Source organism: Prinia subflava, chromosome 3 (assembly GCF_021018805.1).
Source record: "Prinia subflava isolate CZ2003 ecotype Zambia chromosome 3, Cam_Psub_1.2, whole genome shotgun sequence".
Classification (NCBI taxonomy): Eukaryota; Metazoa; Chordata; class Aves; order Passeriformes; family Cisticolidae; genus Prinia; species Prinia subflava.
The window spans coordinates 30,888,495-30,914,025 of record NC_086249.1 but is presented as its reverse complement, the minus strand read 5'-3'; the positions used below and the strand labels follow the sequence as shown (position 1 = coordinate 30,914,025).

At 35.8% G+C, this 25,531-nt stretch overlaps 1 protein-coding gene across 1 annotated transcript in view; it reads right to left on the bottom strand.

The window, feature by feature from the left end:
- Positions 1-25,531, bottom strand: part of ARHGAP42 (Rho GTPase activating protein 42) — a 136,888-nt gene that overhangs the window by 86,257 nt on the left and 25,100 nt on the right. Inside the window, exons 2-3 of the mRNA XM_063394533.1 lie at positions 19,316-19,411; positions 2,268-2,329 (exon numbers count right to left, since the gene is read on the bottom strand). Of these exons, the coding sequence (XP_063250603.1) occupies positions 2,268-2,329; positions 19,316-19,411 (158 nt within the window). The remainder of the gene's footprint in view (positions 1-2,267; positions 2,330-19,315; positions 19,412-25,531) is intronic.

Here is a 25,531-nt window from a genome sequence, read left to right as displayed (position 1 = left end):
TCTGACTACTGGTCAAGTTTCTAGCATCAAAAAATAAAAGACCAGGATAAAAGAAACTGACGTGCAATAATCACCATATTATTACTGCTGCCAGTAATAATGGCTACAAAGTCTTACAAAACAGAATATTTATGTGATACACAGTTTCATTTAATTTTATACTTCATTTTTTTTCCCAATAATACTGTTCACAATGTCTTGTTCATTAGCTTCCTCCAAAAAAAAAAGTTCCTTCTGGTTCTTTATGCAGGAAGGACAGAAGACTTGCTAAACATCTCTCAAACTATTTCCTTGACCATTGGGAAGACTTCATTTATATATTCAGTGGAAAAGCACTCCAATGTTGTGTTCACAAAGGCAAAAAATAATTTGACTTATGAGGAATTGAATAGGTATCAGATGAGAAATAAATTGGTTATAGGAATATGTACTTTTCATATTCAAATCTGATTAATGCACTTATATGTATGCTCATAATTTAATAAAATAAAGTTCAATGTAGGGAAAATAATACCAAAAGAAGGGAGGGGCAGAAGTTTCTTTAGGATTTGTATTTCGTTTCTTATTACCCGACTCTGATTTGATTGTCATTAAATTAAAGAGATTTTCCCAACTTGTTTTGCTCATGACAGTGATTGCCAAGGGATGTCTCCCTGCCCTTATCTCATGAGCCTTCCCTTGTATTTTCTCTCCCCTGACCAGATGAGGAGGGCAGTGACAGAGCAGCTTTGGTGGGCACTGCTAATCCAGCCAGGGTCAACCTACCACGCTCACCTATACAATCCATGTATTCCCATGGAAATCATGTTGATATAGAACAAAACCTATCATTCCATCTGACTGGTCTTTCTTCACTTAATAATATTAATATTTTTTTCCTTCTTTTATGCTAAAGGCCTTCCTACATCTTTTACAAGAATACTATATGGCAAGATTAAATTACAAACCAAAGATAGGCCATAAACTACTAAAAGTGAAAATGGTAATAACTCCTCTGAGGGGACAAAAAAGAGGGGTTAAAAAAAAGAAAATAATTGGAAATTATTTGTACATAATCTGAAAGACTAATGAGTCTGAAAAATAAAACCCTCACCTATTAATTGCTTTTTTTTTTCCTAAAAGGTAGCTCGTAACAACCTTTAACTGGAATGCTATTAATATAAAAACATTGTTTAACTAAAGAGTTAATAAGTGGTCTGGTAACCAACTTTTAAGGTGGTATGTATAGAACAGTCACCATTTCCAGCTACTCAGGGAAAAATATTTAGCATGAAGTAAAAAAAATTACTTTTCTACATTTAAGTGATATTAGCTATGCAATGGTACTAAATAAATGTTATGACTTTGCCATTTTAAAATATTTATCTAAACAGAAATAGTGGGAGAGCAATTCTATGGCTATTTACTTCTAGGATAAGACAACTTCTTTCTGAATTAGTAAATTTGTTCCAATCTGAGTCATAAAAGCTTTACCTCAATGTTCTAAGTACCCATAAGAGGAAGAAAAACCAGGATAGACATGACCTTTGCTTGGATTAGAGCTAGTTAAACTTTCACAATATTTAAAAATCCTCCTACTGATGTTAATTCTTAGCTCACTCCTTTATTCATGACTGACTCCCAAGGAAGGACAAAAATAGCTTCACTGCTTACCCAGATTTTTTTAAAAATAGTTGCATAAAAATACACTTAAAACTCTTTTAACGAATCTATATTTGAATAGAAATATAAAAATCAAAACAAACAGCAGATTCAAATGGCATAAGGACACCATAACAATGGATGACTGGCAAGTCTGAGCCATAATATATTCTACAAGAGTTTCTCTCGAGTGATGAATTTGCTTTCCCTTTTTATCACTAATCACATTCTTGGATTACTAGCATACACTCAATGGACAATACTCAAGAGTATTTATTCAATATAAATACAGATTTACATCTCCAATATAAGCTTTTTGCAGGAAGGGAAAGGTACACCAGTATTCAAAGCTTATTTTAGGTCAGGGAGCAGGGAGGTAGGAAATCAAGAGATTTTTAAATCCATGCAAAAGTCTTTGGTTGAACAGTTTATTAAAAATTGTTGTAGTTTGTTCTAGTACATTTTTGCCTTTGCATAAGAACTCCAAATAATACTTATAATATACTTAACCTCTACTACACATATAAAATTAAAAAAAAATCACTTCAGAGAGAATAGAAAAAAGTGTACTGTTTTACTCAAGGAGAGGACTGTTTTACTCAAAACTTTACTGCCAGCAAACTTACCAGTCGTCTTCTCTCCTCTTCAACAGCAATCAGGAGCCGAGCAAACTCCTTCAATGACTGGGCTGAAAGGAAAACAAAGAAGAACATTTGCTTAAAATGAGATTTTAAGACCAGGTGAGTCCATTATCTGGATTGAAGCTATAATGATAAAATATTGCTCTTCAACTGCAATGTAATCAGTAGCCTTAAACAAGATAGACTGAAGCAGGGGGTAGGTCAAGAGCAAAGAAAAAGAACCTGAGTTTCAAGAATCATGTGTATTTTAAAAATAATTTTTTAATGGAAAATGGCAAACTTAATTTCCTGAAACATGGAAAGTTCAGTCTTAAAACAGAGGAATTCTGCTTTCAGCTACAAAATTCACTTTAGCATACTAGGAGCAGAAAGAAAATGTGAAGAAAAGAATTGAGTTTCTCCCACCAAGGTGCTAGAACAAGTATTTGCAAGAACTATGAAAAATATTTGGATAAATATTTGAAACTCAACATTTTAGAAGAAATGCCAAGTGTTTAGATTTAACTGCTCTTTGCCTTTATGTTTTACAAGGACAAGGTCTGAGGTGACCTAAACAGATGATTGATTTATAAGCTCTGAATTCTGTTACAACATTGACAGAGTCTTTGTTCAAAACTATTTTCAAATAGAAGTCAAAGGGCTGAAGCAGAGTCAATGGAAACATAATACAAGAATTAACCCCTAAAAGAGGGCAAGAAAGAGGAAAACATTCTGAAAATTCTTAAGATTTCATTCTCATGTAAGCATGTGGTACAAACCTGCCGAGAAAAATCTTTCTTTCCATTTTTATTACTTTCTCAAGGGCATAGGGGTTATCCAGATTCAGCATCACAGTCCCCCATAGGCAACAATCCCAGAGGACAATCATATGAAGAGAGCTAAGTATCTCTTTTTACTTTCTCCTGATGTAACTAGCAGTAATTGCTACCAATGACAGGATGCTACATTTTTTGGTTTAAAGCTCTGAACTTAAAATACAGGTTGCTAAATACTACAGTTTCTCACAATAAACTTGAGGCAATCTCAATCATTTTGAAAGAGGTAAAAAACAAACACTGAAACAAAATTCAGATTTTCTCAAAAGAACAGGACTGAAAAATTCTTCACAGTTAACCAACATATAGTGCTGACAGTATGCTGATGGAACTCCACCTCTTACTTATTTTTTCATCTTCTTAAATGTTTTTTGTGTCAGTCTCCCATAATATAGCTTTATCCCTTCTTAACTTCTCTAAAAGATTTAAGGAAATGAGCACATTTCCTACAAAGTACTAGAACAGATCCTTTAAGAAGGAACTAGTATCTGGCTTGCTTTAACTGCGTTGTCTGTATTCATGAACTGCTACTTAGTTTTTGGACCATTCCCAAATAATTTCTATCCTTTATACCACCTGGACCTTGCAGAGGTCATCCTTCCATTCTCCTTTCTTTGTTAACTTTTACAGTTGAAGAACTCTTTGCTGTTTGTTCCAATTTCTTCTGCAAGAAATTACACAAGTAATTTTTTTTGCAACTATGATGTTATATACTTGCATATCTTGACCTCTGAGTCATTGTTTGCTGACAAATTATTTTTTCCCATTATGACTTCTTGGTTTAGTCCAAATATACCTGGTAAATTATATGTCCATCTACTTGGACTTTGAGTCTTTTCCTTTAATATTTTTTCCTGAGAACGCAAGCACCAGAAGATTCTGCCAATTATGTCGATATCAAGAATTCTAGTTTGATATCCACTCAATTACCTCAATCTCTTGGTCAGCTCATAATATCCCATGGGGAAAGAAAAAAAAAAAAGCCAGGTAAAGAAATAAGATGATGAACTGACTGGTTATACCTGACTAGGAACCTGTAGAGCATTACACTCAAGAATATCTAAGCACCCAATATGAAATGCTAAAAACTAAATGAACAATTAGCCAGGCAGACATGGCTAAACAATAAGGATGTGGAAGGGTGAGGGGGGGAGGGGGGGAGAAAGAAGGGGAGTGTGAAAGAAACCCAAACCACAAAACTAGTATGAGAAGCTTTTGATTCATCTTTTGAATTTCAAGGCAGAATCAAAGAGTTTTTTAGTTTCAAATTTGAAACATTTGCTTAGGATTTAAATTCAGGTCAGCCACAGGAAAAAAGCATATAAAATATGTTTTGTAAGTGTGGAAATCAAGATTTTCCTCAATATTTAACACTAATGTAAAGGTACTAGTCTGTCACCTGTACAGTGTCTCAGCTAAACACTGAGAAACTGTCTCCATCTTTTCCTCCCGATAGGCTTATCTTTGGGGAATATAAAGGTCAAAGTTTCACTAAGAACACAGAACCAACACTCTTCAGCAGCACTAAGACAAAGCATCCCCCTGATCTTTGATTACAGAGACAGTTTCACATCAAAACTGACTACATGTTTGATGCTCACTGCCCAACATCCACATCCATCCCTACATCCAGCCACGGGATGTCCCTCCCCAGCTCAGGAGGTGCACAGGGAGAACTCGTGCACTGTATTATTTGGAGCACAGTGAAGGATGCACACCCAGTACACAGAGTTCTGCAACATGGACCTCTCTGGTGATCCCAGTGGTTCTTCTGTCCGTGGTGGCAATGCCACCACATACACTGAGAAAGGCTTTACCCACGCCTTCTTTCTCCCCCTTTCTCCCACTGAGCCCTCTGGTTCCAGAGAGGTGACAGCTCTGCCTCACCTCAGTTTGGGGCTGGGCAGACAGAGGGATGCTGAGGGCAGAGGTCATTAAGGGGGGTGAGGCCTCCCAGGCAATTCACCCACAGGGCATGGGCCATTTTGGAGATCTGGCCACGGGCATCCTTCCCTTCCACAATTAGTACCCTCATCGGGATCTCAGCACAAACCCTGGGCACGGGGTACACACATCTAACTCTGGATTCACAGCTCTCAACAGGAAACAAACAGATATTTCAGCAATAACAATTTGAGGTGCTTTTGCGTAGCTGAAGACCAGAAGACTTAGAAATGAGACCCATCTGTGTCAGATGCAGCCCACTCTGTCAGGACACTCAAGCATTACACAACAGCCTCACAATCTTTTCTTAGTAATGCTACAATACCTTTTTAAAAGCCACTTCTTATTAATCAGGACAGACACAGTAGAATTAAAGTGAACTTTGTAAACACAAAAGGGGGTGGAAGGAAGAAGAGTCAAGTATTTTGCAAGAGGAAATGTCATGGGAAAGTGCTGATAAGAAATAAATACTGAAAACACACTAATAATATGAAGTACAATATGCAGCCTAACATACTACATATAAAGATATTTTTACTTATTTTCATAAAGAATTCTTGTTATTGGTGGGCCATTTAAAGAAAAACTAAGTGCTGACTCAATATTTTATTCTAAGTCATTAGGTGATATTAACTTTAAAATCCAAACAGTTTTACAGGCTGATTTTTATTTAAGGGCTACTCAAAAGACTTGTAAGATACATTTGGTATCATGATGGAAATGATGCCTGTGAAAAACAACACCCAAGAAGTAGAAACAATTGAATGTGTACCCAGATGTACACTTGTGGTCCCATTCATCACAATCACAACAGGTTGCCAGCTGCTCTCTCTGGAGTGTTCCCAACTCAATAACAATGTGCTGCAAAATTTCACTTGTTCAGGAGAAAGGGCTTTCATTATTTTATTTACCAAAAAATCCCCACAAAAACCAAAAAAAACCCCAACAACAAACAAACAAACAAAAACCCCCACCAAACAAACAAACAACAAAAAAACCCCCAAAACACCCAAAACACACACACACACACAAAAAAACCCAACCCCCCCCAAACAACCACAAAAAAACCAACCAACCAAAAAAAACCCCTAAAAAACCCACCCCAACAAAAAAAAACCCAAAAGTATTCTCTTTACTTTCAGTTGAAAATCTTTTAATTAATTTGCTTCATAAAGAAACAAACTACAGTACCAACAGCTTAAACATTAATGCTGTAGATTAACAACATTCTTTTTTCTTCCAAAATCCCTATCTTTCCGAACACATGGTATAGCTCCACAAACATCTACACTCACATAATTAAAAAGGAACTAAAGTTTGATGTAGAATTGAGTGAATGAGGGAGAAGCAAAAAAGGACAAAAATTAATTTCTGTGAATTTATAGAATGCTGTTTTAAAAATATGATGCATTTACACTCTATGAATCTGGTTTACTGCATTGAAATCAATCCAGTTGTTTATAGGAAAAAAAATGCACATAATAAATCTTATGAAATTTTTGCTACATACTTGTGTAGAGAATGTATCACCTTACAATAGCATGTCTGTGGAAATTACTGAGGCTACTCCATCAACCTTAGCTTAATATTTAGGAGTACAGTGTTACACTGTACCACTGAATGTCAAACACAATAGATATTGCATCATCTACAGTTAATGAGAAAAGGCTGACAAATGACTATTACATGACACATATAATAGTTTTGCATGACCAATACTGAACTGAAAGACATAAAGTCAAGTTTGGAAGGTAATCTTCAACCCAAGACAGATAGTAAAAGCCACTGTGGAAGACAATACAACTGAATGCTCTTTTTTGTGGACTGTTGCTTTCATTTCCACTTACACATTCAGTCTTAAACGATGCATAGACAATTTTGACATAGTCTATAGTGCACAAAACAAGATTTTATAGCATTATGAGCAGATACCAACATCACCTTCAGATATGTGAATGCCAGCACGGAAAAAATAGTATCTACAGATATATGTCAGATGTTCTTATGGCACCTTGCTGTATGAAAGGCAAAAATGAGCAAGACTGCCTTATGTCTTCTTGTACTGACTGAGGAAATGTACATTGCTGTACATTGCTCCCAGTACTCTTTGGCAGGAAGGTCAGTCCAGTACATCCTCCAGAACTGGTCATAACTAGCACAGACTTGCTACAGCAGGCCCAAATTCATGCTTGAGCATTAACTTCAGCTAAAGTCTGGAAGGGAGTTTTTCCCTGTAAATAATACATCACAGAAACAGGATCCAAGATAGACCAATGGCCCATAAGGAAATTTTCTAAGGATTAACACTTGTTTACTAGACTTCTGTGAGAAAGTAGAATTAACGTAAGATCCATGAAGGCTGGGAGAAGATACTTTCTTTTCGAAATCTAAAATTAAAACAAATATATTATTATAGTTGTTAATTCACAGTTGTATTTCCAGAGTTTTTAATGATTAGCATTAACTGCAGCCATGAGAAGCAGTTTTTCAACAAATCACAACAACAAATAAAATTTCCATCCTTGTTTCTATGGCTTTAAGACATATTGAAAAAGTATGTGAGGTGGTGGTGATGGAGAGGTACAATAGGTAGGACAAGAGTAGCCACAGAAGGTTTCCTTTCGGACAGAAAAAGCCACCATTTCAGAGTACCACTGACAGGCCACAACAGGTATGAAGAGACAATCATCTGCTTTCTCAGTAATTTCTACTTAACCAGAGTTGTGGATGTCGTTGAAGCCAAAGAGGATCTGCAATGTCTATCAGTAGGTAACTAAATTGGATGTTGTTAAATATCACCACCATGCCAAGTTTTCACATTACAAAATGGAGTGCAGAGGAGGACCGTCTCAAGAAAAGAGTCCCAAAGCCTGTCATTATCTTGGTCTTTCAATATGTTGGCTATGAATTCAAGTGGAGCCTTATTTTATACAACAGAAGTTTCCCTTATCACAGTCACGACCTGGACTGATTTGTTAATGATCCTTTCCCCCCCCCTATTTTTCCTACTTAATTAACCCTATAAAACATAAAAAGTGTACAATTACCTAGAGCTTTAAAGGGAATTACAGCTGAACCCAATGAGAACAAGCTGAAGGGATCAACACCTTAGTCTATAAACAGAAATAACAAATAATTTTTCCAATTTTGAGAAACTACAAATGTCCTTGAACTTTAAGCAGAGTATTGATGTCAAAGCATTTTAAAACTAATGCTGACTGGGCTGCATCACCTTTGTATCATAATTTAAAAAACAGTAGTGCAAGATGACTGCAAATTTTCCTACAGAAAACAGCTGTTGCTTTTATTTTTAAAACACATTTTCAGAAAAGCTGTATTTGGAAAAGAAGACATATGTCTGATAAATCTTCCCATTTATTGTTCAGGTTTTCTATTTGCTTTACCTGCTGTTATTTCTTCCACTTTTTCTACCCTAAGTCATCTTCCCTTGCTTTCCAAATGGCAATATTTTTGGAGAAACTTCAGCTTGGAAGACTGAGCTCTGTACGGTAAGTAATATTTACTGGGAAAGCAGAAATGATGACAAAATACGAGAGGAGCACAGAATTTGAAATCAATGTTTATCCTAGTTATTTTGTTCTCTTCTGAGTATCATTCCCAAGATAATAGAGGCAATGCAGCAACTGCTTTCTTTTGTTAAGGTTTAAGATGATATCAGTTAGGTATTTATGTAAATTCCAGTTTGCAAGCTTGCAGCATTGTCAGATACACTTTAACTTTAAGCCGTGTCAAGAGATGAATTATGTTAGAAGATTCCATTGTGAAAAAATAAGTTAGACTATCAAGATAATGGTTCATTTCTTCACAGGGTTTCAATCTCATTTTGAATTTGGAAAATTATTATTGTATGTGCTGCCTCATCCTCTCCATTTGGTTTCTCTTACCTTCCTAATCTAGGTATCAGGTTTTATGGATCTGTAATAAGGACCTTATGCATTCCTGTTGTCTGTGTTTATACTTACCACAGCCTCCACAAGAACAGTAAAAAAGGCAAATTGGACCTTCCTATAATACAATGAAATGCACTTCTAGTAGTAAAAGACATCAGATGGAACAAAAATTCAAGTGTGGAGGTTTAAAGATTACATAAATCTACTCCAGCATGGAAATACACTCTCAAAGTGGCAATGATTTCTGCCAGAAGACAGTGGTTTAAATTTACAGTCTAAAGAACTACAAATGTTCTTGAAGACTTCCATCCTGGGAAGGCACACTAAGGTACAGACAACCCTGTCTGGTCTGCACTGTTCTTGTGACAGAATCAAAATATTCTTAGAGCAGACAATTTGAAGCTATTTCAGACTCAATAAATGAACATTCCTACTATTTGTTCCATAATTAGTCTGCAAGGGCTTAGTCTCCAATGCTTTTTTATCGAATACTACCATGATCTTTCAGATTTTGAAGCATCTCCCAGGGAGCACAAGTTTCAGTAGTATTTTTTATTCCTGTGGCAATTCCCTCCTTGAACAATGAGAAAGGTATTTTGCCCAATTTTTTTTACATATTGAAAATAAGTGTGCTACCTCACATAAGGACAACCATATTTGCCAAAAAATTAATTATAGATCAGGAAGAAAAAGTACGATAAAAGCAAAGAGACAGAGATGAAAAATGCCTGTTTTAAAGCTTCTGCAAAGAAATTGCACAAATGAATAAGCAAGAAAAATGACAAAATTAAGCCTTTTTTGCCCAAATTTATGCTTCAAGGCCTATATATTGTTCTCCAAATATGATCCCATGTTCCACTATGTGCTGGCAAGCAGAGAATTTCATCAGGGCACAGCTACTCAAATACATGTAACTAAAAGTAAAGAAACCCCAAGGGTTCTCTCTATTTCATTTGAGTTAAGACATCGTAAACTCAAGAGTAAAACCAGTGGTAATGTTTTCTCCAAATTGTAACTAGGAGCATTGTGGCTCTTCACATTATTAGGACAGAGAGATGGTAGTAAGTGCTGCAAATTCCCCAAGAAATGAAACTATCAGATATTCAGCAACAGTCTCCCCGACTGACCCTCTCTGGTTTATGGCATTTGACCCCTGTATGTTTCCAGGCAGTGTTGCCCACAATGTTTCAAAGCCCTTCAATTGCAGGCCATATACCAGGCACAAGCATTTGGGTTTTATCACACTATAAAGGTGAGACAAACCAGCAGAAGAGGCCAGCAATTCCACAGTAAGAATGAAACTTCCTGCCTGAGCATCACACACGTGTGCCTCACGCTGCAGGCCAATATGAAAACCATAAAAGGCACCAGATCAAGATTTGAACTCAACTGAAGCCCAAAGCTCTTCAAGATGAATTTGGCAGGACAGCATAACATGTGGGGCAATTTTAACTGAAGAGTATTTACACTTTGCAAAACTCAATGAGCAAATATAGCAAGGTATTTTCTTAAGTTTCTTTCCAAATATATACAAAGCTTAAAGTACAGGGCTGCTATTAGAAATAAAAATCCTTTCTCCATTACAGAAACAAACTTCTGTCAGCGTGACCATCTAAACCCATCTAAGTAACCATCTGAGTTACAAACATTATCATATTTGAGAATTCTTTGCTATAAAAAAGTAGCTATCACATTACAAATATTTAAACATGCAAATACAAGCCTTGTACAAAAGTTAAAACAATTCTTTGAGCCAATACGTTTACACATCCCACTCCACTACTTTTCAACAGAGGTCTACACAGAAAGCTACATGTTTATTTACAAACTAATAATATTTGCAAGAAAGTCAGGTTATCTAGAATTCTCAGATTTACTGTCAGCACTTGTCAAACACAATACTTGGAGAGATAACATGAAGACATGCAATGTTATATATTTTAAATAAATCCAATTACTTGACTTAATATCAGTAATTTGCCACGCCCTATTCATGCAGAGCCTCACAAAGCAAATACAAGTAGAAAATTCTAAATAGATCAAGCAAGGGCAAAACACTTCAGAAAGTCTTGACATTTATTTAAAGTTCATAATGGCTGCCTATCCCACAGTATGTTTGTAAAAACAAAACAAAAACAAACCCACACCAAAGAATAATTCCACTACCACCATTACACTTTTAATACTTTATTAAAAATACAGCTATATATCTACCCTGTGTTAGTGTTCTGCTCTGTTTATAAAAACAGTACAGATTTTGAAAATATATCATTCAATTTGGAAAATCTGCCTATCTTGTGTAGCCTGAATTCTTCAAGATGGCAGAGATGTGGTAGAAAAAGATCATTCCAGACTCGATTAGTCTACAGCATCTCTCCTGAAACATGGCATCTTGGAGTGCCAGCAAAAACATTTTAAATCATCTAAATAACTTCTTCCATTTTCTTAGGAACATAAGAAGGATCTCTCAAGCAGTCATGTGCTCACACAGAGCACTGTATCAAAACCTGTCCCCAAATGACTAACTCTTCTCTTGTCTCTCCCCTCTCTTCTACAGTTCTGTGAAGGAGTGGAGGCTTTTGGGATGAAACACCATTTCTGCCACGCTCTCACAGAATGAAGAGATAAGGGTTTAGATAAGTGATCACTAAGAAATACTGTATCTCTACACCACACTACAAAATGTTTTTTACATTATAGTACCCATCAAAGAGAAATCAGCCTCTCTTTTCACCTGATGGAGCCACAGGCACAGTAGTGGGGCTTGAGCTCCACAACTGCAGAACTCAGCAGGGTGTGGGGAATAATATTCACTACATCAAATTCCGTCTAAGTGATCTTAAAGTGCTGCTGGAGACCTACTTTGAAAAAATGGCAGCTTGAATTGGCCCCTATTGAAAACTAACTGCATACCACAGAAGTTAATTTAATTCAATTTATCTTTGCCTCTACTAAACTCACCATTAACCTTTGACTTGAATAGATCTGGCTTTGTCAGAGTTGACTGATATCCTATCACATATCAGAGGAAGAACAGCTCTAAAAACCATGGAATATTCAGAAATAGTTACATTCAAAGATGGATTCTGATGCAATCACATTACAATCCTCTCTTGCTCTCCCTCCCCCATCCCACTAGAAAAAGTTGTGATGTAAATGTACTATGAATACAAATCTTTTGTTCTAAGATAAGAATTGCTGCTTCAAGCTCAAGTGTTTTGAACAGCTGAATAACAAGACAACATAGGAAACAACCAGTGAGCGACGTACAACATTGTTTGCAGCAATGTTAAGCTGCAGAAGTAATATTCAATCATAGCATTCCATAAACAAAGGCATTAGAAGTAATTATGACAACATTTCAGGCTTGCCAATCCCCAATTCTTCAGAGGCCCATCCATACTTTAAGTGAAGGAGAAAACCCTGGTATTTTAATCAACCCAGCTGTACAAACCTTATTTGTGTGTGGCTCTTTATGAGTGCTGAAATAGCGGACGTGAAAGTAAAAGCAATATATTCAGAATGCACCTGAGAATTATTAATACTGTTTTTCTGATTTTTAAAGTTTTGTGCATTTATTGCTTGAATAGTGAGAGTTTAGAAAAAATACCACCAAATACTTCAACAGATGTTAGGTTTGCCATAATTGCTTAACTGAATTTAGGCCTACAAAGGTCACAAAGTTCCTGTGCTTAAAACTCTAAACTCTACTAAGCATTTTGATTTCAGAAAGTACAAGTAAAGTTCCTTTACCTTACTTGCTCAAACCTTACTTCCTCTTGCTCTGTGAGTGGCATGGACTTGTCCATTCATCCACTCAGCTGTTCAGATCAAATTTTTACTCAACTCTTAGCAGAATGCACCAGGACAACAAATTTGTTGTTGCCGATTGGCTGCCTCAACCTCTTTCTGTGCACAGCCGGAGCTCCAAGGCAAGCAGTGTCTGAGACACCACAGTCTGCAGCTCAATACAGTAGAATGAACTAACATGAATTTTAGCTTCTGTTAGTACACCAGGATGCCAACTGCATGGGCTCAGGAGCAGCTGCTCCTGATGCAGAAGAAAGGTAGGGCAAAAAGAAATGGCAGTAACTGCATTGCCACCCCAATTCAGTTTTTTCATTTGAATACTCATCTTAAGGTCCACAGAGAACGGAGCATGCAAATTCCAACAAACCTTCAGATAGGTATCCAACAGAAAAAGAAACAAGGACTGTGTTGTTGATCTTATTTTACCTTTTCTCCTGAACAGATAAAATCCTACTGCACCATTATTTTGTTTCCTGACTTGTCAGCCTCATTTGCCCTTCCAAAGCAAGGAAAAGAACTCTGGGCTTGACCAACGGCATGTCAACCTTCAGTTTCTGGGGCAGACGTTGTTTTGAAGCCTTGACAGGATCCCAGCACTAGCATAAAATCGCTCATTTCTTGAAGTCAAGAACAACAGAGTTCTGGAAACAGGTGGCATTTGTTTAAATTGTCAAATAGGCAACCGGGATTAAAAAAATAATGGTAGGAACAGAATCAACAGATTTGAAACAAATACTTTAGGCATTTCACACCCTGATTATACAGAGTTCCTCTCATAAAACTGTTACCATTGAACCTCTGTAGATAAAAATAATCCAATGCAAGTACCAAAGAACCTGTCCTGTGATCTTACAAGTATCTTAAGTAAAGTTGTTTTGAAAGTAATCTAAAAAGTTAAATCTTAAAATTAATTCTTTCAGCTGGAGGAAAAAGAGATGGCAAATCTAAGATGGTAATTACAGTGGAAAAACAGCATACAATCTTTCTATGCAAATTCACTCTCCATTGTAAATAGCTTTCTAGTCTAATTCAGGACTCAATCCTTCCCCACCCATCTAAAATAAAACCACCTTTTGTAAATATACTTGTCTCTAATGTGTTCCACAAAGTCAACAAACTCAAGCACTAGAAAAGTTGTTGGGATGATGCCTACACTAAAAAAATCCACCCCCAGAACTCTGCCCTCAAGGTGGTGGTGAGATCCTGTTCTTTGGATAAGGCAGTAGCAGACCTGAGATGCTGCAAGTAATTTCAGACTTATCTGGAATTTGGTAATTCCATTCAGAAGCCTGGTTACAAACAGGAATTCAGTGCAAAGCAGGTTGAATATTAACCCCAAAAAGAACTTTCTTGAACATGAACGCTTAACCTCAAGTAATTAAGGAGATGACCTGTAAGATATCCAAGTGATTCAGACTGTAGGTAGCTCAACTATATTTATTAAATAATTCAGGAAGAGCAAAGCAAATTCAAGAAGCCATTACACACCACAAGCAGCTTGTGGCTTGAAATCGTGATTAACCTGACATCTACCTTCTCAGATTCCTGATGAACCTCGAAAAGACAGTATCCTAACACGGAGACTGACAAGTTCATAGACAGATTATCAAGATTTGTCTCTACACACTTAGGCATGCATAAAGCTTCTATGCAATTTTTTTGGTTTTTAAAATTTATTTATTTCAGTAGAGCATTGTATCCACAGCATGTACCACTAAAAATGATATTTGGTACCTCTTAAAGTCAATTAAACTTTTACACTGTTAGAAAAGATGGGCGGGAAAGGAAACATCATGATTTCTCCTTTTTTTGTGTAGTTTTATATACAAATTTCCCAGTACAGGTCTATTTGCTGCTTTGAATTACAGGATGCTTGTCCTCTGACAAGCTCTCCAAGAGGGTAGAGCAAATGCTAACTGGAAAGCATTGTGCATGTGGATGCCCAGTACAAGAAAAAAAGAAGACTGAGCTTCTGGCATCATTGCTCAACTAAAACAAGAAAGCAAAACACAGCAGTGGACTCTAACAAGCAACTACTATTAGCATTCTGCATTTGTTTGTTTGGTTTTGAGTTCTTTCTCTCCGGTACATTTCAGTTCGATTTTTCTAAGTTCAACTTGAAACTAACTGCTGTAAACAACAGAACTGCCAGGTATGAGCTAACAGTTCTGTAGATGGTTAGTTGCAAGCAATTTAATAATCCCATGAACGACTTGAGGCGTGAGTCAGCAAAGATCATGAGCCCCAACTGCTAGCAGCAAGAGAAGAATTCAGTGCCCACGAGAAAAGATACCACATTTTAGAACTTATGACCTATTCTTTGTGGCTCAATTGATAATGATTTTATAAATCATCATAATCCTATTACATTCTTAAATCAAGCACCTGATGCTACCTGAAACATCTGTCATAATATAATTTTTTTCAGGGAAGAAACCCCCAAACATCAAAACCAGCAGTCACAGAGTGAAAGACATATGCTTTTCAGTGCACTTTCCTAAACAGCACATGCTAATAAAACACAGATACTAAAATAAAATGCCAGAATATCAGAATTTATTTATTTGTCTTATTTTGTTTTTAGTTCTGAAGAGCATGGTCTTATACTGCAGACATTAGCCCTCAAAGACATATAATTAGCCATAATACAAAATAGACACCAAGTTGTTAGAGGCACAAGACAGAATTGCATTGAGTTAATAATGTTTGCTATTTTCCTCTCTAGCAGTCATAAACCAGATAACACGAACAGACGAGAAGAGGATCAAAACATCGAAATTCCTAGGGAGAGATCCAGGTGACACAAGTTGGGTAATACTAGGAGGAGCTGGGCAAACTTTCTCCTTGCAAAGTTTATGCCTGCAATGTACACTGAGAAAAATGATAGATGATCAATAAAAACGTAGTTTTTGCAGCTGTCCCATCCATGTGAAGTTCTATGTTATCTATAAGGTTTGAAACATGTAAAAATCATGCATCCATTTTACACAAAACTCCCACTAAGCAAGACAAATGACCAACCTCCTTTACATTCACTGTCAATTAGTATTTAAGTATTTAATTTTTGTGCAAAATATTTACAAAGAGGGCTGAGAGCAGGGTGATATGTCTAAAAAGCAAATGGCAAAGTGTTATCAAGTGTTAGCACTTCTGAGGAAAACACAGTTGTTAGATTAGGAAAGCAACACCCTCTTCTCAGAGTAAGGGCAAGTTACGTCAAACCTTCACTACTATGGCATTTTAGTATTATTAATTTGCTCTCACTCATCTTGCTATTTTTGCATTGAAAATGCCATTTTCTGCAAAATTTTTCAGTGGCACAAAAAGTAATTACAGCTTCACCGAATCACATGCAACTGGAGCTAATAACCATGTTCTGCCATCAAACAGTACAGCCCAGGCATTGCTGCAGATCACATGGTTCCACAAGCATTCCAAACCAGAGAAAGAGACAAAAACAGCAATTGTTGCTAGCTTGTTTTATTTTTTAATAGAAAAACTACTAAAGATGGGGACCACTGTTTCCCACACCAAATTTGCTGAAAAAAAGATTAAAAACTGAAAAGGTTTTTATAGCTTTAATCCTCTGATGTTCACAGTTAGAAAACCAGCTGAAAACATAAGAGCTGAAGATGATTTGAGGAATAAGGCAGCCTGCTCATCCATGAAAATCAGAGAAATTCCTTACAACTCATATATAAAATGACTCTAAACTAGGCATGGTAAATCTGAAAGTGACTATGAAGATAAATCTGGCTAACTTGCAGCAACATGAAAAAATTACCTAAAATGCATTATATAGCCACAGACACAGATAAGATTTTTTTGTCAATGAAGAATACCCCTTCTATGAAAGAATTAAATTAGTGTAAATAAAAAGTTAGAAATCATCAAAATTAGAAACCACAGATAGGAATTAAAAAAAATCAAACCAATCCAAACAAATAAATCATTGGATTAAATAGGAGATAGATTAAAATAAGTATGAAGAACCTCACCATAATTCTGTTTATGTGGAGTGTGTCACAAAGGTTAACTAAAATTACTTCTTATGTATTTTATGTAATGGGCTTACTGGAATAGATAAGTTATATTAAAAGAACAACTAAAAATGCACAGGTTATAGGAAATGCAAATAAAATTGCTCTTATTAGATCTCAGACAAAAAGAAAAGGAAGGAAAAAAAAAAAGTTGGGCTTAGTTACTAAAGAGAGACCCTCAACTCTAGTATTGTCTCAAAAAATGTTAATGGAGCTATCAGCTATATTCCAAATATTTTTTGTTGGTAACACAAAAACAAAACAAAACAAAACAACAACAAAAACAACAACAACAAAAACAAAACAAAACAAAACAAAAACAAAAACAAAAAAAAACCCAAACCAAAACAAAAAATCTCTTCAATCACTTACATTTAATGCTGAAAGAATTTGATCCTTTTTTTTTAAAAAATACATCCAACAGAAGAAGTCTTTTCAGAGGGGAATTCCCAATGCTAAGGTGTATTAAGGTAGATTTTTGATGCTAAGCTTGAAATATATAAATGTGGTCCTTACAATAAGCTCCCATGCATATGGTAGGGTTTTAGAAATCTTATCACCACTGCAGACTGAAGTAGAACTCACTGGCCTGCACAGTTGTAGACATTTTTAGAAAAAGGAGGTGAAAGCAGAAGGAGGTACAGAGCAGGATTCATCTATACAAAGCTGTCTTTGATGATAAGCAAACATTTATCTTGTTGGGGCATGTTAAAGATATGGATAAATTCTAGGTCACTGCTCTAGGGAGATCAAAAATTGAGCCTTACCCTAAAAAAGTACACAGTATCATTCAAGCTCTGTTAGACTTGAATTTGATTCCTGTCACAGTTTACCTTTTATTCTTACAAGCTTCTTTGATGTACATGACAATCCATCAGGCAATTGGTCCTTTAGAAGCTAGAAATCCCTTCTTTGAAGCTTCAAGTGAAATAAATCAGCTGACAAGCATCACGAATTGTGTTTTTTTCCTAGTTTTAAATGCCTGTTTAATGTCCAAACAATAAAATGTCTTTTCTCTGCTACGTTTAAGTTACAAGTAAAATGAATGTTGTCTTTTTTTCACCTGATTTTAAATGTAAAACTGTATGTCTTTAAAAAAAGTTACTGACCAAATCTAAGACATATAAGTGAGATACTGCAGATTTAGTTAAACATATATATATATACACAATATTATTTTAACAGCCAAGGAATAACATGTAGCATGCCAAAGTGTACATGCACATGATTTCTCTTTCCAAGCTGGACACATCAGAAGAATGCTTGCGGTTTTATACCTGAGTAGCAGCAGTTCAGTGATCTCACTCCCCTACTTTTAATTGTCAATAAAATGAAACCTCCCCTCCCACACCCTGCCAGGAGTTAGTGGAAGACTGTAACCAAATACCAGTCAACTATGATGACAGTTTTCTGACTACCACAATGTTGTAGGGTGAGGATGAAGCAAACCTGCTGAGTGAAAACAAGCAGTTCAGACCTTCTGTCCAATGACTCAGTCAGGAAAAGGAAAAATTGAAGGGAGAGGAGACTTGAAAATAGATCATAATAATAGATACACTTGGAAAAGACTAAATTCGAGTTTCCTCTCTGCATTACAGAGAACTTCTTAAAAAAAATACCCACAAGCCCTATGTTCCCTCTTGTACTACCAAATTATTTATTTTTAAAAGTCACTACTCTTTAGGAACCATCTTACTTCCTCTCAGGCGTTTTAGGAGACACATGGGGGCCATGTGGTATGTAAGACTCATGATACTGAATTTAGCCATTCTGAAGATGGATCATAATCCAAATTTCTTACCAACAGGGGTTAAAGCACTCCAGCTGCTGTGCTACCATGTAAAAGCATCGCTACAACTGCAGCAATGCCTTGCAGTAAAGAGTGCTTGAATTTCTGAGCCCTGGAAACACTTCCAGGATTAGTCTGCTGAGGGAAGAGTGTTTGATGACACTAAAGAGGCTTACATTCAAGACAAGTTGAGCTGTTCAGTTCTGCAAATGCAGAATTTCTGCATGTATACAGAGACAGAACAATAAACTGCTAGTAAATTTTACTGGCAAAAATTCAGACAACCATATACTTAGGAATGCACAAGTTGTATGAACATATTCCTCTTTTCAGACCTTTAAATTTTTTCTTTAAAGTTTCCTGTGTCTTACTAGGCACTTAAGTAGATTATTGAAGATCATAGAAAACTTATGTGCTTTTTAGTAACCCACTGAAAATTAACTGAAACATAAAAGCAGCAGGAGAACTTAGGGGATTCACAGTTGACTCAGCTGACAAAAAGTACTGCTGAATACTTCCCACTACAATAAATCAAGCTATGCCACGAAGACACAGCTTTTTAACATGAATTTTTAAAGTCTTGCATGGTTTCTATTCATTGAAATTTTTTCTATTTTTGTGGCATGACAAATTAAAACACAACTGTGAACTGCCCCACTGTATTTCTGATAACATAAGAAACTATAACAAATGTTTTTGCCAGCAAAGCAAAGAGAGTACTTACCAATATTAATTTCATCATCAGTTTCAGCATCTCCAATACACTCAAACTGAAAATCTTGTAAAGACTGTGAAAACTTTTGTACTGCCATGGATAAATCTAGAATTCAAGAAAAAAAAATCAGAATTATTCCGCTAGAATTTCAATGGAGCAAGGCATCATGCATTTCTGCATTAAATATTTTTTCTGCTTACAAAGTTTCCTTACTAGTATCTTTTTTGGACGTTAACCTCATTTTAAAATCACCATCATAATTTCAAAATCAAATACCTAAGTTATCCTAGGCACCTATGAAACAGGCTGATGCAAGATTTCAAACATTAATACATGTATCACACTGACAACTAAAGAATTTTTATACATCCTGAAAAACAAAAAATTAGTATAAGAAATTAATCTCTAGTGATAAATTGCATATGTAAGTAGACCTACTCTTTTAAATACTGCAATATTAGTTTGAATGTTAAAATGAAGCTTATTACAGTTTTTTCATTACCATTATCAAAATAATTACATTCTAATTAATCTGATACACCACACTGTATAATGTTTTAGGGCAAAACCTGTGTAAAAAGCAAGTGAAGAGAAAAAAAAAACACAGATGCTTGCCAATCAACAAGGTAATCCGTGGATTATGAACACTATTTTCACTAAATTTGACAAAGCAATCCATATTTTATAGCACAAAATTTCATTATAATTGTACATGATGAAAAAAATACAGAATATCAACTACATAAATCTGTTATCTTTTCTTTTTTTTAGATATACTAATAGCAAATGCAGAGATGAATGTGATAATGAATGGAGTTGGTCAAGACTTAAAAACACCACCAGTCCAGATAAGCCCAGAAAATCAACAACAATATTCTGCCTCCTGGAGGCTTTATCTATGGTATCTGTTTTGATGCTAGGAAAATTGACAATTAAGATTCTGGCATCTGCTAAATCTTAGGAAAATTCATGGTAAGAATAAGTCATGAATGAAAGCAAAATTATAAATTTTGTTTTAAAAGCATCCCATATCTGACTCCATCCTTGGGGATGTTCAAAAGCTGTCTGGACACGGTCCTGGGCAACTGGCCCTGCTTGAGTAAGGTGGTTGGATGAGATGACTTCCATGGCTCCCTTCCAGCCTTGGTCACTTTGTGATTCTGTGATTTCTTTACTATCTGTTATTGTAAAGCCATAAATACTCATTCACTTAATGCTGGACACAAAATTAAGAGGGCTAACCTTCTTCCAGGCAGGAATAAAACCTAACATATAAATATACAAATTGACCTAATATCCTAAATCAACACACAAACAACACCCATACACACAAAGCATCATTTAAATTCCAACAGTAAGAACAATTCCACTATCCTAAATGAAATAAGAATTGAAAAATTATTGAAATAAAGACTTCAAATACGCCCAAACAAAAATCCACAAAATAAGGTGACTGATTTTTTTTTTATTTTAATCAAAGGTAATTACTATCAAGCAAGAGAATCTCTTTCTGGATTTTGAACTGCCCAGAATTTTGCCCCAGTGCCTGTTCCTTTTATATTTTTATAGGCAGCTATAGAGTATATCAGTATAAAAAGAGATCCACCATCTTTAGACAATACAGACATGAACAGATTTTTTTTTCTTCTATTAGTAGGGAATTCTGTATGCATATCTGATAAATAACTAAGATGTAAAGAACTGGGTCCACAAATTCTGCATTTTTTTGATAAAGCACATGGAAAACAGGAAAGAATGCTACCCAGATTTATTACATTCTTACTGTACATTTCCTACTGTGCTGTAGATGAAGATTATATTATTAAGTGTATTAACAAATTGAATGCTAAACAGAAAGCGTTTCCTACTGTTTGTATAGATGAAAACAAAATAATCTTTATAAGATGAAGCACTGTGTTTTATGCAAATACAGCATCTTTCATAGCTAAGTAAATGATTGCTCTACATTTCTTAGAAAGACCTAAACTTGAATTTGTTCACAGCAGTATATTTTAAGTTTAAAGGGAAGAAACAGTTTTATTATTCATTCTTCTACCAAGTTTCACCACTGAGTCCCAAACACCGCAAATAGAAAACTGCTGTACAGCAACTGATGTCAAAAGGAATTACATGGACTTAAGGTAATTGAATGAAAAAGGTTTCTATATTGCAAGTACACCAGAATGTAAAAATTAACTCTTCCTAACAGGAATGTAGATTTATTTCCTTTGGACAATCTAATAACTGCCCATGATGAATGGCATCTCTGTGAATGTGAAAGGAAATGAGGGAACATCGACTCTCCCCTATCATTCTCCCACATATGCAGGGTTTGGTGGAACAAATGTCAAAGTAAAGGAATACAGATGGTAAAAAATCCAAAGATGGAGTCTCCATTTCATTGCCTGGATTACAGATAAATGAGGCCAATCTTTCTTTCACTGTGTCAGTAAATCACACACAGCTTATACATTTTGAACCTGAAGGAGGTAAGTTTAACCTAGTTCAGAAATAGTGGGTATGAAGAATTAAGCAGCTTATTAGATAACTTGATAAATTAATGCAGAAGATACCATTTGGAGATATCTGCCTCCATATGAGGCCTTTCCTCATGCCTTGAGAGTATTAGACAATACCATAACAAGATTAAAGTTGTTCAATGTAGCAAAGAATAAAATGAAGTTCCAAGGTCAGATGCTTCCTGTAACGCTCATTTACAAGTTCTAACATTACCGGCATATGCAGAAGGTTCATTAATCTAACCTGAAAAGATAAAAAATACTATTTTTACAGAAAATTCCAGCTGACTTGGACAGCTTCCTATAGGCTGAAATAGGAGTAACTCTCTATGACTATGACACTGCAGCTGAATCACCAATATTGAGCCAAGCGGTGATACTTGCTTGTATTTATCACTTTCTTAGGAGCATCATCACTTTAATTGATTATAAAATTATAAACCAGTCACAGAAAAGGAGCTGCTGTGCATTAAGCGTATCCTTTCTCAAAGATACCAAGATTCAAAATTGAATTAAAACAAATTTAAGAGCAACTGTCTCCAATCAAGAAGAGGCAATTGATGGACAAAAAAATGAAAAGAACTGATAGAGCAGAGACCTCACCCAGTTTTACAAGATGTCATTTATCACTGTATATCCCAAACTCTTAATGTCACTGAGAGTCCTCAAAGCATGCCACTGCTTCCAGAAGGAAGGTAATCACCACAGAAATCACCTTTTTAGAATCTGTGCCCTTTTTCAGAGTTGCTTGTACTCAGCAAGTACACTGTAAAGTCACGTTCCTCTTTTCATTGAATCCACATCCCCTAGGGCATTCACTTAGGGCAGAAATCTTCTTTCAATCAGAGACAACTGATCTTTTAAGTTCTTAAAAAACCTCACTAGCTTTATTGACTGGCAGTACAAGTCTGTCATCCAGGGAAGGATGGCTGCTCAAAAGTCTCAAAGAACTCATAAATGTTGTTGCCTCTGTTCTTCTGCAGGCACTCCAATGAAGTAATCTCTATGGGTGGCAGCAAAGGAATGAAAATGCAACTTGATAAGTCTAATTTGCCAGAGGGGCAATTCTGTTAATATGTATTTTCTGAGAGTACTCACTTCTACCATTTGTTCCCTGCTTTCTCTGATTCCAAAGAAGGATTCAGTTCCATTTTGAAGTGAGGCACATAGTCAAGAGTAGCCATCTACGCACTACATACTGTCAGTGCAAGGAGATAATTGTGACAGAGTTGTTTTAGTCAGGGCTGCAGAAAGCCAACTGGCAAACAAGATTTTTTTTTTGTGGAGCTAACAGAGGAAGTACTAAAGAAGCTACCAGACTGTGACCGGAAATAATAAAAGGATAACTAAACAAAGCTTAACCACAGCAAAGTAATATAACACCAGTATTGCATGTGGATTCATACTATACCAACCATCAGTATCATAATGCTAATGAAAGAACAATGAAAGTCATCATCCATTCAGGAAAGTCATTAAGGAATCGTGAAATGTACTTCCCTATTGTACTTCCCCTGAAGTTTTATATATTTGATTAATCAATGTAACACATGTTTTTCAATAAAAAAATGCAAAAAAATTCCTCTGGATTGTTCCAGAAGGCAAGTTTATTTCAGACTCACTTTCTTTGAAATTTCCAAAGAGAAGTATGTGATATGGACTGTAATATATTAATTTATTTTAGGTATCAGGGCCTTACAGCTGAATATAGGATGATAAAACTATGATCCAGACCCTTTGTATGACCACAGTTGTTATTCCACTTTCTTGTCCTAGATTTGTTAAACAGATCATAAAATAATTTCTTACATAGAGTTTCGAGGAGAAGGAGAGAACAATACATAGCAACAATGTGATGAAATGATGGACATTATTTCCCTAAGAATGAAAAAACAAGTGTATGCTTTGGCATGGCACACCCTGTCACAACAAGGACAAAGTCCTACCGATAAGGATGCTTGAAAAGATTTCCACAAGTTGATAAGCACAATGAATTTTTTTATTGGGTTGGGAAGGTTGTCATTTGTTTGGTTTTGCTAGTCTGGTATCTGGAAGAACAGCAGAAAGTCCAAACTTTTGATAGGGATCAATCAAACTCCAAAAGCAGAAACTTTGGAGCACTTACAGAGAATTCATATCCCTACCCTAGTAGCAGCCTGCAAGAAAGTGTTCTCAGCAAATACATCAAAGCCAAAGTCTTTCCACTTGTTTGCTTACAAAGATGACTTTATTAGCCAATGGAGTTCCAATAACCAGTGTTCTTCCTGACTGATGTCAATCACCCTGGGAAAGCTTGGTATCATTCGCTGGGTTAATAAAGAAAAACAGCAGTTGAAACCTAGTGAGAAGATTAAACATGCCTAAATGAACTCGTGAGCAACAGCTGGAATGCAGTAAGTGGGACTTCAAACAACAGACACTGTGGCTAATACAGTAATAGCAACATATCTGGCTATCTGACACAAAGCTAGTTATTATGCCATGGCTTCAAAGACAGTAGAAGCAAAGGGGTGATGATTGACCTAGTAGGATATTAGAGACAATCCTTCACTCAGCTGAATTTCAGTACAGCTGAAGACTGGAAAGCAGACTACGTAGAGTCACCTTTGGTGTTTCAAACCTTTGGGGAAGTGTGAGTCCAGTACCAGATATGATTAGATGCATTCTGGTGCTCTGCTTCATGATACCTCCTTTGGTCATGCACTGACATACAAGTTTATTAAAACCCAAGCTAGTCAGCAAAACTCAGCCTTAAGGCATTGTAATATGTGAATAAAACACAGCAGAAATTGAACAGTATTGCCAGAGTACTTGATAAAACAGCATGCTAAAATGCAGAGAAACATTTATCTAGTTTGTTGACTTCTACTCCTCAATACCTGAAAATGAGTCATTATGATGGTTGTTTTTTAATCACTTTACAAATAGATTTATTTTTTTGATTTATTTCTTAAGCAACTCTCATTCTATAAACAATTGTTCAGGCTAAGTTATCTAAACACTTAAGTTTTTATATGAGAGACATTATTATTGTGAAATAGCAGCTATGAGCATGATTTGCAGTATTCTTACCAAACTAAATGACAGAAGCAAGGAAGCATTTAAAAATTCATAAAAGTGAAAAAGGGCTTTCAGTATTACAAATACAAATCTGTAAAACACTATTTATTCAGAAAAATGCTTGTGAGATACACGTCACCTTAAATAGTTCATGGCATGCTCTTCTACAGTGAAGATGAACAGGGAACTTCCTTGGCTTTGTTATTTCATGAGGGAATGAGCTTCAAGGATGCGAGCTGTATCAACAGCCAGAAAATAAACCGGGGGAACAAGAACACCCCACTGAGAAGCACTGAACTTCAACAGCTTCTGTGTTTGCTACAGTCAATTTGATTGTAAGTAGAACATGTCACAGTGGGGTATCTTTTTCCACACCATAGACTGTAAACACAGAAGCTGGCAGTACAATTATATTTAGGCAATATAAATGATTAAGCAGTTAAAAGCAGTGATCATACAGGATTGCGTATATCACTACTATATTTCAAATTTCTTCCTGGCTTAAGGGCTTTCTCATTAAAACTTCCAGCTTCACAGTAGGAGGTTCTAATTCGGAGGACACAATTATGCATTTTCTTTGCAATTTTTGCATTTCCACTCTTCATTGCTCACTACTAATTTAAAAAGAAAAATAAATGATTATCAA